The 14,431-nt window shown below is 39.0% G+C and overlaps 1 protein-coding gene across 1 annotated transcript; it reads left to right on the top strand.

Annotated features, from left to right (window-relative positions):
• Positions 1-3,990: 3,990 nt before the first annotated feature.
• On the top strand, positions 3,991-11,771 carry LOC120290463 (protein STRICTOSIDINE SYNTHASE-LIKE 12-like). Its single transcript, XM_039306735.1, has 4 exons — positions 3,991-4,241; positions 4,419-4,693; positions 4,891-5,284; positions 11,477-11,771. Exons 1-4 carry the CDS (start codon positions 3,991-3,993, stop codon positions 11,769-11,771), a joined length of 1,215 nt encoding a protein of 404 aa, XP_039162669.1.
• The last annotated feature ends 2,660 nt before the right edge of the window (positions 11,772-14,431 follow it).

Raw genomic sequence — 14,431 nt, 5'->3', positions numbered from 1 at the left:
AGATAACATAGCTCCTACTGAAACTAAACCTTTCACTTTATAGTTGCTGGTGGAATCTTTTTCCAATTTCTCAAGTATTTCATCATTAGGCATCAACTCTTTCTTTTTTTATGTTCTTAGTTGAGCAATTCTTGGGGTTTTACCTTTTGCTAGGTTGATGCATATTTTTCCAACCATTTCCTCTTGGGCGACATATGAAGTTCTTACATAGGTCAAAGGGTATGCGGTAATGTTCAAAACTTGATTAAATATGCAATAAAAACTCCTAAATCGTATATTTTACGTTTATTGCACATACATTGCACATGTATCTGCTTTTAATTGTGCATATCTTGATTGAGATATTATCTTAAAATCATCTAATAAAACATAGAAATAGATTGATGTATTCTTCATTAATATAAGAAGTTAAAAAAGTTCAATAAGAGACATAATCAAAGAAACACCCATAAAAGCCAAGAGAGTTTCAACACCAAATAGTAAAAACAATATTTGCAAGAAACCAATAATCCCGCCAACTAATAGTATACTAAAAGCATAATGGATATGTTGCCTTTCCTTATTCAATTTGGCATTATTAGTTGAGGGCGCTATTTGGATCCCTATTTTGGCTAAGACACTCCTTTTTTTTTTTTAATGAACTTGCCGAAATACCCTCCTCTTTCCTCTCTCTTCAATTTATTGTTTCTTCTTTTATTGGGCTAACACATTTCTTTTCTTATTAGGCTAACCCACAAAAATGCCTTCCATTTCTATCATCTCTCTTATCTTATCGGCTTTACAATATAAATATCAAATTTCACCCAACAAGATATTATCTTATCCTACATCCTATTATCACTTTACCTAAAGAAGGTCGTTAATTTTAATTTATGATCTCATGTTTTTAATCACAAAATTTACAAAGAATGTTAGAAATATCTAGTATTATTGGCTTTTGAATACACAATTAATTGCTTTTTTTTTGTCAAATAGTTTGAGGGAAATTTACTTCAAAGTTGAAAATTAAAATTCAATCTAATTATCTAGCCAATATTGACATTGTTGGCGTTTTTCCATAATAAGTTCATAGGTTTTAAAATTTAAATATCTCTGGTTTGTGCTTTCTCTTGAGCTTTTTACATTTTAATAAGAATTGCCCAATGATGGTTGGCAATTTATTTACACCTTCTTCACTTTCCAAGTCACATTATAATTTTTTGGAAGCAATTTTTAAGCATATTTGAAAGTTTTTAATCCACTTAATACGAGATTGAATTTACAATTGATACACAGGAAGAAGTTTCCCCCCTTTTTTTTCCTTTATGGGCTTATCTTTTGTTAATATGTATGTATAATACAAATATAAAAATGTTTGTAATTTGATCATGCTTCTAACAAATGAACCTTTTTCATATTCTGTTCAATTTTTCTTTACCATTTTTGATAAATAATTAAATGAATATAATTTTTCGACTTTAAAATATAGTTTCGTTCATATTATTTGGTAAAAATATGTAATTAATTGTGTGTGCATAACCTGTCATAAATAAAAATGTCTCGTGATTGAAAATATGAGACCATATATTGAAATTAACAGCATTGTCTAGGCAATTTGATAATAAGATGATGGCAAAACGATTTTTAATTGGCTATAATGGAGCATTTCTATTGTAAAACTAATTGAGGGATAATAGAAATAAACACAGTTTTGTGGATTGGCTTGATAAAAAAAAAAAAATCAAAGAGGGAGGGAGGGTATTTCAGTGAGGTAACGAGGAAATATGAGTGTCTTAGCCAAAATAGAGGTGGAAACAGCGCCGCCCTAGTTGTTTTGCTACTAATTATCGAAAAAGACTTACCTGTAGTTGCTATAAATCTGATCAATCAAATGCGGAAGGTAAGAATTTACAATCTTATTACTAATGGGGACCTTATTTGCCTTTTCAAATGGGGTCGTGAGTTTTATTCATTTCTAAACGAATTTCTTTCTCCAATCAATATTTTGATTGAAAAATTATAGATATGGACATTGCACATATTAATTTTTACTTACATGTTTGAGTGATGTCCATATTTATAAAAAAATTAGAGCATATATGACCAAAGCGAAGAAAATTTTACGCAAGCAATCTTATTTTGAGTCGAGGATTATAACTGTCTACCCTCTCCGATCAAAGTTGCATCAAAACCACTTGCATAAAACTTATTTTGTTACACCGGCAGTTGTTATATAGAATTTTATAAGAAATTCCATAGTTTCAATTAGCAATTAAAGTTAATAAAAAATGATCGATGACCAATTAAATCATTATATATGACTTTGGTTTAAAAATAAATAAGTTCTAATATGCCTTGAAATCTCAAGGAATCGGTAAATTAGAAACAAGAAGGGAATCGCATGAACTTAGATGGGATTAGAATTAATTGTTTACATATTTGGAGGTCATGCTTATTCGGTGACTGAAATTTGACATTAGCTGCCTATGGAGATGATTGGAATGCGTGGAGGAAGTAAAAACCTTACAAATGTATCGCCGAAATGTTTTTATATGCAAGGATGAATGTTGGAATTAAAACCTGATTTAATTCGAAATTCAAATTAAAACTTAGACAAAAATCTAATCTAAATCAATTTATTAGGAGCGATCTTGTCATTTTCATATGATATGCCGTTTTTAGTTCTCTTATGTCTCGATTGCTTATGCTAGATTGATGCATACTTTGGTTCTTCAGGTATACTAAAATGGGCTTTATGCGTTCGAATATTCTTCCACAAGACTTTCTAACTGTCTTGACTTGCGTGCCGTTCTAGGGATGGTTTGTAATTTCTCCCTATTGCTTAGTTATGGTCATTCCTTGATTTTTTTTTTTCATACTCAATCTTTAGTAATGCGCCCGCTTTGAGTCAATCGATTGTCACGGTGCGTGAATTCCACCCATTGAAAACTCATGATCGATGAGCTCATCAGACATTCTATTCATACATCTTGTGTGTCAACCATATTGATATGATCTTCACGATCGATAAGCTTGCTAAACATTCCATTGATTGAACCTCATGGATCAATATTGCCGTGGCCTAGTTTGGCCAATTAGCCTTCTTATGACTGGACCTGCATTTCGGATCTGTATGCTATAACTACGCATTTTTATAACCCTTCGGCGTACGGCGTACGGCGTGGGCAAGTGGATTTCAAATCTCAAAAATCTTTTCATCAAAGAGCTGCCAACTTCTTGCTGCAAATAGCATGCAATAATAGTATCTAATGCAATAACGCTCTTTATTCTCTCTTTTATCCATTACTCTCGTAGAGTCTACTCGTGCGATTTGCAGCAGCAAAAATTGAAGAGGACTAGCAATAATTCGACCAGCAAAAGGCTGGTCAGGTCCATCGGTAATTAAGTAATTAGGTCAAGGTGAGCTTTCTCTCTTGCCCTTTTTTAGCCAAAACCAGATTGTGCTCGCACATTAATTCATAAATGGAGATTGGTACAAACATTAATATTGCATATTTGCTAGTTAAAAGAAGTATTATTTATATGTATATAGTATGAGAGCATATGTTGAATTCGCCATATTGTGACGTATAATGAGCACAATCTAAGTTCTCAGTGACCATGAGTCATGTAACGTTCGTATGATGTCGGGAACATAAAGGCTCCTTTTGTAGAATGTCGGGAACATAAAGGCTCCTTTTGTAGAATCACGGGACGGATTATGATCGGAGATTTATATGTACGAGTCTCATTCAAGTTTCTAAACAAAACTTTTCAACGTTATATGTGGAATGGATCTCCACCCTAATCTGCCAACCTACTCCTCTTGATCTCTGCATGAAAATTCTCTGTAGAAATGGCAAGAGTCTACGTGCATGGTCCTCTCTCTCTCTCTCTCTCTCTTTCTCTCTCTCTCTCTCAACTTGGTGTGGCATGATGCCTATAAATACCCTCACGCACTGCTTCTGCATTCATCCCAAAAAAAACCAAAACCTACAAAACCTACAAAACATGGCGGTCGTTTCTAGCTTCAGATCAGCTATGGCAAGCGCCATCGCCGCCTTCCTTCTCTTTGCATTGCCTTCGGCAATTGCCGTGACTGTCTTCACGACTCTCTCGTTGCCGCCAGTAACCGGAGGCCCCAAATCCGTAGCCTTCGACCTCCGCGGAGGGGGGCCCTACACTGGCATCTCTGACGGCAGAATTGTGAAGTACACTCCACCTCTCGGCTTCATTGGTTTTGCCTTCACCGCAGGAATTCAGTAATTTCCTCTCTCGAACCGAAGGGCTCTTGCTGTATTTAGCCTGCTGGTTATAGTTAATCTTTGTCATATTCATAAGATACATGAACACACATCACACACCATTCCTTCACCAAACAACGCATACGCAGAATAAGGAAATGGGTGATTTTTCCTGTGCCTTTCGGGATGATTTAGGAACAAAACGTTCTGCGACGGGAGAAATGCAACGGCGAACGCGACGGTGGGGTTGATCTGCGGGAGGCCGTTAGGGATTGCGTTCAACAGCACTGAGTTTCTCTACATCTGCGACGCTTACCTGGGGCTTTACGTGGTCAGCCCTCTCGGAGGGCAAAGACCCCGCTCGCTTCTTCTGCCGAAGGCTCACCGATCCGCTTCTGTCATGGCTTGGACGTCGATCCTAATACCGGCGTGGTCTACTTCACAGATGCTAGTGCCAATTATCTGCTCAGGTACGGACTATTTTTGTGAAAAATGCGAAGTTTATTAGGTGTCAGCGTGGTAAATTATAAATGAACATTGTAAATAAATGAGTCATGCTCAACACTCGATAACACAGTTTGCTACATCACTTATAATCCTTTGATGTCGATGTAATTCAACTTTTTCTAATTTCTTTTTTGGGTTTGCTTCATCAATACCACCCAAGCTGCCCTGAATAGGAACAGTACCGGAAGGCTGCGGAGATTTGACCCGAGAACCGGACAAGTTACCATGCTGGCGAGGGGGCTTTCAGGCCCTGGTGGCATCGCCGTGGCCAGCGACAGCTCCTTCGTCCTCGTCACTGAGTTCATCGGCGGCACTGTCAAGAAGTTCTTCCTCACCGGCCTGAGCGCCAACACATTCCGGACCTTGCTAAATGTTCCGTCCCCGAGCACCATCAGGAGAACCACGGGAGGAGAGTTTACCGTTACAGAGAGGGTCCGGGCCTTCACGCACAGAGCGCTGAGGATCGACGCGAATGGGACGGTGATGGCGAACGTGTCCGTCGGTGGCCCTTACAACGACGTTACCGTCGTCACCGGAGTTCAAATCTACGGTCTGTATGCTTAAGTTGGGTCTCTGTATGCCAACTTCGTTGGCCAAGTGCTGGGGCTCTTCTAAAAGCTGAAACGCGAGAGCTTCCAAGGAATAAAGATGGCAACGAACGATGGTGATAGATGCTAAATCAAACCCGAGTTCCAATAATGCTGTATAAATACATGAAATTTGTGCTCGAGTTCTTGTATTCTCATTATATTCAACGACCCGTTTCAACGACTAGACTTAAATTTTTAGATAGTTGGTAGCGGTTTCACGAAATTTTAAACAATATTAAAGCAGGGTCCAAATTCAAATCTTTCAAGGCCTCTAATCGTCTCCTTTATCATATCTTTGCACACTTCATTTTAGGCCAAAGTCTCATCTACAGAGGTGAAATATATGAATTTTTCTAGATATCAAATCATGCATTTGTCTAGTAATTTAAGCTCGGTCCCAAGAAGGTTTATAGCTCCTAAAAAAAGTAAAATGCATGTCAGTCGTGTTTGGAAATGATTGGACTGCGTGAAGAAAGTGGAAAGCTTACAAAATGTGACCGGAATGCTTTCATAAACAAGAATAAAATGGTGGAATCAAGACGCCTAATGAAATCTGAAATTCAAATTTGAGCTTAGGCTGAATGGGATCCGGAGTTATAAACATCTCAAGTGCTAAAACTTGGTATGGGTAGATATATAAGTAACAAAACTTCATAAATATACACTTAAAGGTTAAAATTGGAGAAGAAATAAATATTTAAATGTCAATGGCAAGAATTTCTGGCCAAAAAACCGATGTGGCATTTTCTGACGAGAACTTTAAATAATGTGACATTTCTTAAATAAAAAAAAAAAAATCTATCCACGTGGCATTAACGTGGCTAGATTAGCCCAAAATGATGTCATTTTAGGACAAAAATTGTTGAGTGGACATTCTAGCAAGCCACATAGATGATTTTATTAATAAAATAACGCAACATCGGATTTCCGACAAATCTTATCGGAATTGGTACTAAAGTGTTAATTTTCAAAAAAAGTGACACTTAAGTGTTCAATTTTGAAAATTTTAGCACTTATATGTCAACCCGTGTTAAGTTTTGACACTTGGAAGTGTGCTTCTTCATGAGATCTGTATTGGTTTGTAATGGGTGATCTTCTCTTCTTCGTATCTACAAAGTCGAGATATGATGTCGTTTTGGTTTTGTGGTGTCTTGATTTCTAACGCTTGATTGATGCGCACTTTGATTCTTCTTGTTTATTTAAATAGGCCATTCCTTCACGCGTCTTCATTTTCTTCCGCGGAGACTTTCTAGCTGTTTCGACTTGGGCGCTACCCTAAGGATGAATTGCAATTGCTTCAGATTCATTTGCTACTACCATCCTTTGATCTTTACCTTGATTCAGTGTTTCACTTCTATGCATCCTTTGAGCCAATTAATCGTTGCCGCGTGTCATATACTCTATTTGAACTCTTTTCACTGATAATTCATGATTGATGAGCTCATAAGGCATTCCATCGATAAATGAATCTCATGGTCAAATGTACTATTATGGTCTCATTTAAACCCAAGTTCTATGCGGATCTATAATTTGATGATTGTAGTTCTTCCGTAAAAGGAAATACATTCTTTATTGTATTGATGGCTAGCATTAAAAGGCGATAAATAAATTCTCCTCTGGGGTAGATAAATGGAAGTCAAATCTCCAAAATCATACCGAACTCCTTTAATGTTGCATATGGAGACTCAAAAGCTCATCCGCCGTTGCTATAAGACTTTCTTGATATTTTTCCCAGTTGTAATATGTAGGAAAAATTACCCAATTGATCTAAAAATTTTTATAGATGTCAATTCAGTTCTAAACTTTTCATTTTTATTAGTTAGTCATGAACCTTAGCTCGAACTTCCAATATAATCATTTTAATCAATTTTCGCTGAAATTGGTAACGTGATTGTCTAGTCATTATCAGTTATCCTAGCTGAATTTTTCTTGAATTTGAATTACTGTGCCATCTATAGTCAATCGCTTCTCTCAAGGCTTCCACTTGGGCCACACTAACCCGCCAACCCTACTCTTCTTGATATCGTGCACGAAAATGCTCCATAGAATCGGCATGAGAGTTACGTGCATGGAGCCTACAAAAACCCTTGTGCACTGCTTTGTCTCTTCATCCAAAAACACCAAAGCTACAAAAACACGGCGGTCATTTCTCACCTGAGATCAACAGTGACGATCGCCGTCGCCGCCTTCCTTGCCATTGGCGATTGCCCTTTCTGTCTACACAACTCTCTCGCTGCTGCCGGGCTCCGACGGCCGCAAATCTATCGCCTTCGACCTTGTCGGAGGTGGACCTTACACCGGCATCTCCGATGGTAGGATAGTAAAATACAGTCCACCCCTCGGTTTCAACGATTTTGCCTTCACCGCACAAACCCGGTAAGTTTCTCCCTTGAACCAAAGGATAAAATGATTATATACTACAATATTTCGCGCTCGGACTTAAACTCGAACATCAAAGTCAATATCCAAAGAAATGGGGCATTGACGATGTCGATCTAGGGGAATAATTGGGTAATATTTCCCGTACATTTCGAAATGATTTAGAAACGAGCGACGGTAGAGACGGCACGACCAATGCGACCGTGGGGTTAATCTTGGGGCTCTATGTGGCCGGTCCCCTTGGAGGACGAGCGACCCGGCTCGTTTCTTCCGCCGGAGGCGCGGTGGTCCGCTATTGTAATGGCTTGGATGTCGGTTCGAATACTGGTTTAGTCTTACTTCACAGATGTGGCGCTCAAATTCTTCGTTTCTTTTCTCGTTAATTAGATTACGCATATTAGAGACTAAGGTCACAAATTAATTAAAACACCCCATGCTTTTTTTTTTTCGTGAAGCCACGACTCCACTGCGTGCATGGGATGATGATTCAAGGGAAGTTATCTTCCCCACGTGGCTCCAAGTGGCAACGCAGAAGAAGGAGGGGTCACTTTTCTTCTTTCTTAAACTGTTCAGCTGCAGCAACTGATTTCTTCAGCTGCGTTCTCTTCTTTCTCCCCCCAGCCGAGGCACCCAACTCTTCTCTCTCTTATTTTCGCTTCGTTCCGCCAAAAATATCTGACCCGATCTCGGTCCCTCTTAGCCCCGCGCCTTCTTCCAGCAGCGAGACCGTCGCTGTCTTGCCCCGTTCGAAGCCACCGTCGCCGGCCGCGAAGCCCAGCTCGTCCAGCGCTTTTTTCTCTCTCCGCAAGCGAGCCCAGGCAAGTAAAGCCCCCACTGGTCTGTTGTAGAGCTGTTTTTAGCGTTCTGAGTGCACGGGTTTGCTTGGTATATCGGTGCATGTGGAAATCGGGGCTTGATTTCGTGAATTAGAAGTAGAAGTTGGGCGCCGAAGTTTTGTCCAGAGCTGGATCGAAAATTTATGAGAACCAGACCAAAAACTCCAAGCAACCTCCTCTCTCCCTCTCATTTTTCCCTCTCTTTTCCCTCGGCTCGACAGAACGTCCCTTCCCCTTCCTCTGCTTTTCTCGATTTTCCAGCCTTTAGGAGCTTCTGTTTTTGAAGAACCAGCAAAGAGAAGGAGCAAGGAGGGTTGAGTAGCAACTAGGTAAGGGAAATAGTGGGGCACTAGACTAAGGAAAATCCTTTGGTTGCTGGGTGAGGTGCTGGTCGCACGTTATCTAGTGGATCTTCCTCTCCTTTGGTTCTGTTTTGGTTCGGCTTCATGGATGGGGTGCCTTTTGTGAGTTGCATGTTGAATTGATGGCTAGCATAGGTGTAGAAGCTTAGCAAGGAAGCTATGATATGTTGTTTTGCTTGGTAGAAGGCCATGCATATTGTGAACATAGACTTGCATGTGAGTAATGTACATTGTAGGTACTGAGTTTGCAAGTATGTAATGGTTACTCGTCATTTTTCCAAAACCAAGTTTTACCGAGTCCTCTGGTTTTCCGATTTTGTGGTGTTTGATCTACTAATAAATAGGCGACATTGTCTTCATGAAAGTTACTCCAAAGACCTTGAACTATGACATATATTTTTCGTAGAATTTTCTGGAAAGTAATGAAAATATGCTGTTTCTCTGTGGTAATATTCTGCCGAGATGTGAAACAGGGGGACATAAGAGAACCCTTTGATTTTTCTGTATCTTTAGGGATAGATTCGGGTCATGCTCTCTTTACGAAAGTCGTAGAGTATATATCCTCACGTATAACATACTAAAAATTTTGTAGCAATTGGTAGAGTTTTGTGTGTCAAAATGCCTCTTCTTTAGTGTGTAACGGTTCTGGAAATCTGACAAGTTTGTAGGATGAGTCAGCGCTATTTTAGCTTCAGCATTATTCGTGTCTTTAAAAATTTGTTAGCTTAGTGGGCACAGTGATAAATAAGGAAAGGAAGATTCGAGGAATGTCGAACCATATTGCCTTTGTTTGGGCCTAAGACTTATACTTGACCTTAGGGGAAAAAGAGTTGTCAGTATACTGGAATAGTTGATGATGCACAGGGCGGGACTAAGAATGTGTGTAGTTGACTAAGGAGAAAATGAGAGGCCCCGGTGTCGGGATGCCTCGAGAGGGATGAAATGGAGTAATAACGTGCTCTTCAGAGGACTGAGAAGGGTTGAATAACTTCTCAGGGAACCTCGTGATGCCAGGTTGGGTGCGAGGGGTACAGGGTGAGGTGTCGTCTTTCCCTGGGGAATTGTTGCAGCTAAACTCTTTTAGACTCCACAACTTGATAGTTTCTTTACTATTTCACTTTGTTAGTGGCTAACCCCAAATTCGAACTATCGGCTTACTTGCTGAGTTTTTATTTAAAAACTCACACTTGTCTTTTGTAATGTTTTTCTCTTCAAACTAGAAGATGTCTTCCACTCTACCATTGCGACTATCCTCTATGGTGCCCTTTTGATTTCGAGCTTCCGATTTCGTATGGCGACAGGAGATCCACGACCAACACTTCCTGAGTGTGATCTTCGTCAAGTGTACATCCTGCTTGACGGTGCTTGACGGTGGATACAGGGGCACCTGCAGGGCTAGCATACTTGGCTTTTGTAGCCCTCTACGCACATGTGGATGGTTGGCTGATGGGGCCTCTTCTGCCACTGTACGACGACGATCCGAGCCATGGTGGTAGCCTAGCGGTGTAGGCGGTGATCGACAAGCGCTCGACGTTTGGTAGAGTTTTTGTTTTTTGGTTTTTGGCAGCATGTACATGATCGAATATGAGGCAGGATACCTAGTGTCAGTGGTCCCGGTGTTTTTATATAAATCCTCCTCTATTGTCCCATTTCCCAATATGTACAGAGACATACCACTAAATGTGGCAACCTAAATCTCAAACCATATTACATGACTTGCTTTCTAAACTAGGAGAGATATCAATTTCAAATCAAAAGATAAATGTCATTCTATGCTGAATTATAAGAAACTGAACTGTACTCGACTATATTTACCATAAACCTTGTCTCTGTACATATTGGGAGATGGGACTATAGAGGAAGATTCATACAGAAAACACCGGGGACCACTGACATTAGATATCCCACCTCTTGTTCGATCATGTACATGCTGCCAAAAACCAAAAAACAAAAACTCTCCCAAACATCGAGCGCTTGTCGATCACCGCCTACATCGCTGGGCTACCACCATGGCCTGGACCGTCGTTGTATAGTGGCAGAGGCCCTATCAGCCGACCATCCACACGTGCGTAGAGGGCTACAAAGGCCAGGTACGCTGGCCCTATAGGTGCCCCTATATCTACCGTCAAACAAGATGTACACTTTTTTTTTTGTAATTTTTTTCTCTTCAGACTAGAAGATGTCTTCCACTTCGCCTGTTGCCACTACGACTATCCTCTATGGTGCCCCTTCCGATTTCATATGAAGACAGGAGGAGATTCATGATTGACACTTCCTGGGTGTGATATTTAGGTTGCCACAATAGATGCTAGTTCTTAATATCTACTAAGGTATTTTTTTTGTACCATATCTACTCAGGTATTTACTGTAAACTTTCAAGAGCACACCATCTCTATTTTGAGAAAATTCCAATTTTACTTAAACGGGTTTGTAATTTCTGTGTATCAAAAGAGGTGACATATCATAAGTGGTCAATCAAATAAATGAGTCATGTTCGACGACTTATCTCATATGATCTTTTAGATCAATTTCAAAACACGAGGATGTTAAGGTAGTTTTACTTCTTTGGTTTGCATCAGCAATACCACCCAAGCCATCCTGGGTGGTGACATAATCAGAAGGCTACTGAGATTCAACCTGAGGATCGGGCAAGTCACTGTGTTGGCCATGGGGCTTTTGGGTCCTGGTGGTGTCGCCATGGCTAACGACAGTTCCTACCTCCTCATCACCGAGTTTGTCTCCGGCACAGTCAAGAAGTTCTTCCTCACCGGCCCGAGGGCCAACACGACTCAGACCTTGTTAAACAACGTCCCAATCGCGAGCAGCATCAAGAGGACCCCTCAAGGAGAGTTTACCCTGACGGAGACTGTCTAGGCTTTCGCAAATAGAGCGCTGAGAATCGATGGAGACGGGACGGTTATGGCGAACGTGTCCCTTGGCGGCCCTTACAACAACGTTACTATCGTCACCGGAGTTCAAATCTATGGTCCGTTTGCTTACGTTGGGTCGCTGTATGCTGACTTTATTGGTCGAGTCTTGGGGCTGGGGCTCGCCTAACGGTCAAAGGCCACATAGTGGCTTGTACTAAAGATATTATACGGGATGTGTATCTCATGTAATAATCAGGGAAAATAAGAAAGGCCGTAATGGTATGATAAACTACGGTGCATCGAAGGAATACATAGAGTAAAATCTTCCAAAAAGTCTTAAACTTATTGCAGTTTTATCAATTTAGTCATAAACTTTATAATTTTATCAATTGAGTCATAAACTTTTTCACCTTTTGTCAATTAAGTCTATTTGGCCAATTTTGGTCGGAATTCGCTGACATGGATGGCCTGTGCTAACGTGAAACCTTTTTAATATTTTTCTTTCTTTAGCTTTTCTTCTTTTAGGTTTAGGAGTTAGGGCTGATCAATTCTAGGCATTGCACTCCTCACCAGCTTTGGATGAGGGCCGCAACACCCTCGACGGCCAAAGCGACGACGTTGTGGCCCTCGCTAGATCTGGCCAGGGGGCTTAGCAACCCTTGTCGACCCTAGGAAAGGGGCGCAATCTTGCTCGAGGTCAACGAGGGTAGCCAAGCCCTCGCTTGGCTAGATCTAGTAAGGATCACCGAACCACCTTCACCAGTTCTAACTCCAAAACCCAAAAAAGAAAAAAAAAAGAAAAGAAAAGGAAAAAAATATCATAACAATTCAAAATATCATGTAAATATTATTTAAAAAGTACGACGTTAGCATCGGCCATCCATGTTAACAATTTTGGTCAAAATTGGTTAGATGAACTCAATTGATAAAATATGAAAATATTTAAGACATGATTAGTAAAATTGAAAGGTTTAAAGTGTAATAAGTTTAAAACTTGTTGGACGATTTTCTTGAATATAGATGATGAATCACCCAATAATGCTAAATAGAAACATGAAAGTTGTGCTGAAGCTCTCGTGTTCTTCTCATATCTTGCATTTTAGGGAATATCATATTGGCTTCTCCCTACCACTCTCTGCAAAATCAAATGGCTGCGTCATCTCGGCAACCATCGGCTCCTGTCGACCAAAATCTGGGGCGACAGGTGCTGAAAGAGACAAGAACATATAAATGAGGGTAATATAGGAATTTGAAAAGGGTGATGAGGGCAAAGTTGGAAGAAAAATCTATTAATCCCTAAAAGAGTTCTTCGAGAATGCTACAAAGCCAAAGGAAGGAGACGTGCCTTCAGCTTTGGACTTTAACAATGCTAGCTTTAAGTCAAAGCAGTTCAAAACATTTTGACCGCTGCTATTTCCACCCTTTCTTTTCTTTGTTAAAATGCTAATCTTTTTAATTAACTAACTGAAATATTCTCCTCCCTCTCCCCCAATTTATTTTTATTTATTTTTATCACGAAATGGTCTTTAATGCGATTATCTCCCTCATTACTTTCACAATATAAGTGCTCCAGTACAACCCACAAAATATTATCTTATCCTGCATCTTATTATTACTTCATATATAAAAGCTTTGGTCTTATGTTTTCCATCACAGAAGTTACATTAAAGATTAAAACTTTTTACTTATGACGGCATATGAAGACACAATTAATTGTCTCTTTTTGATCAAATAGTTTGAGTGAAACTATATTTTAAAATCGGAAATTAAAATTCAATCTAATAGCCAATCTTGATGAAGAAATAGAAAAGAAAATTTTATCTAAATATGGAAAAAAATTAATTTGTTAGAAGCATGAACGAATGTTAAACATACCAATATTTATATTATATCTAAATATTAACAAAAGAAGAGCACAAAAAAGAAAGGAAAAAAAAAAACAAGGAACTTCTTGTTGTTCTACTCCTACCATGAAGAAAGTACATAATAGCGATTATTGATTCAATCTCATATCAAGCCAATTAAAACTTCAAAATATGCTTAAATTTTTTGTGTAAAATTATCTGATGTGAATTTGAAAGTGAAGAACGTATAGCTAGATTTGCAACTCTCATATTGCAATTTAGATTAAAATGTGAAAAACCCTAAAGAAAGCACAATTTATGTGATGTTTTACTTCAAAAACTTACTAACTTATTTCGGAAAAACATCCACAACTAGTTAATTAAATTGAATTTTAATTTTCAACTTTAAAATGAATTTTTGCTCATAAGCAATTATTTGTGTGTTTACAAGCCGTCCAAGCTAGAAATTTTTTAATCTTCTATGAAACTTTTGGGATTAAAATATGAGACCCTAAAGTAAAATTAGCAACCTTCTCTAGGCAAAGTAGTATTAGGATGCATGATAAGATGATATCTTATTGGGCATAATTGGACATTTATATTGTAAAACTAATGACAAAGATGATACCTTGTTAGGTGTAATTGAATATTTATATCGTGAAATTGATGGGACAGAAATAGAAATAAAGTCAATGTTGTTAATTATTTTAATAAAAAAAATGAATAATCAATTGGAGGGAAAGAAAGAGAAGGATATTTCGGTCAGAACACATGGCCCTTTGACCAAAGAGCGCTAAGGATTGACAAAGACGCGGACGTT

The sequence above is a fragment of the Eucalyptus grandis genome, chromosome 2 (genome assembly GCF_016545825.1).
Source record: "Eucalyptus grandis isolate ANBG69807.140 chromosome 2, ASM1654582v1, whole genome shotgun sequence".
Taxonomy (NCBI): Eukaryota; Viridiplantae; Streptophyta; class Magnoliopsida; order Myrtales; family Myrtaceae; genus Eucalyptus; species Eucalyptus grandis.
This window is presented reverse-complemented; position numbering and strand designations above follow the sequence as displayed.

Coding starts and splice junctions, on each gene's coding strand:
- LOC120290463 (XM_039306735.1), top strand. CDS start 3,991: ATGGCGGTCGTTTCTAGCTTCAGATCAGCTATGGCAAGCGCCATCGCC. Junction 4,694..4,890: donor AGTGCCAATTATCTGCTCAG/GTACGGACTATT, acceptor ATACCACCCAAG/CTGCCCTGAATAGGAACAGT. Junction 5,285..11,476: donor GGAGTTCAAATCTACGGTCT/GTATGCTTAAGT, acceptor GGTTTGCATCAG/CAATACCACCCAAGCCATCC.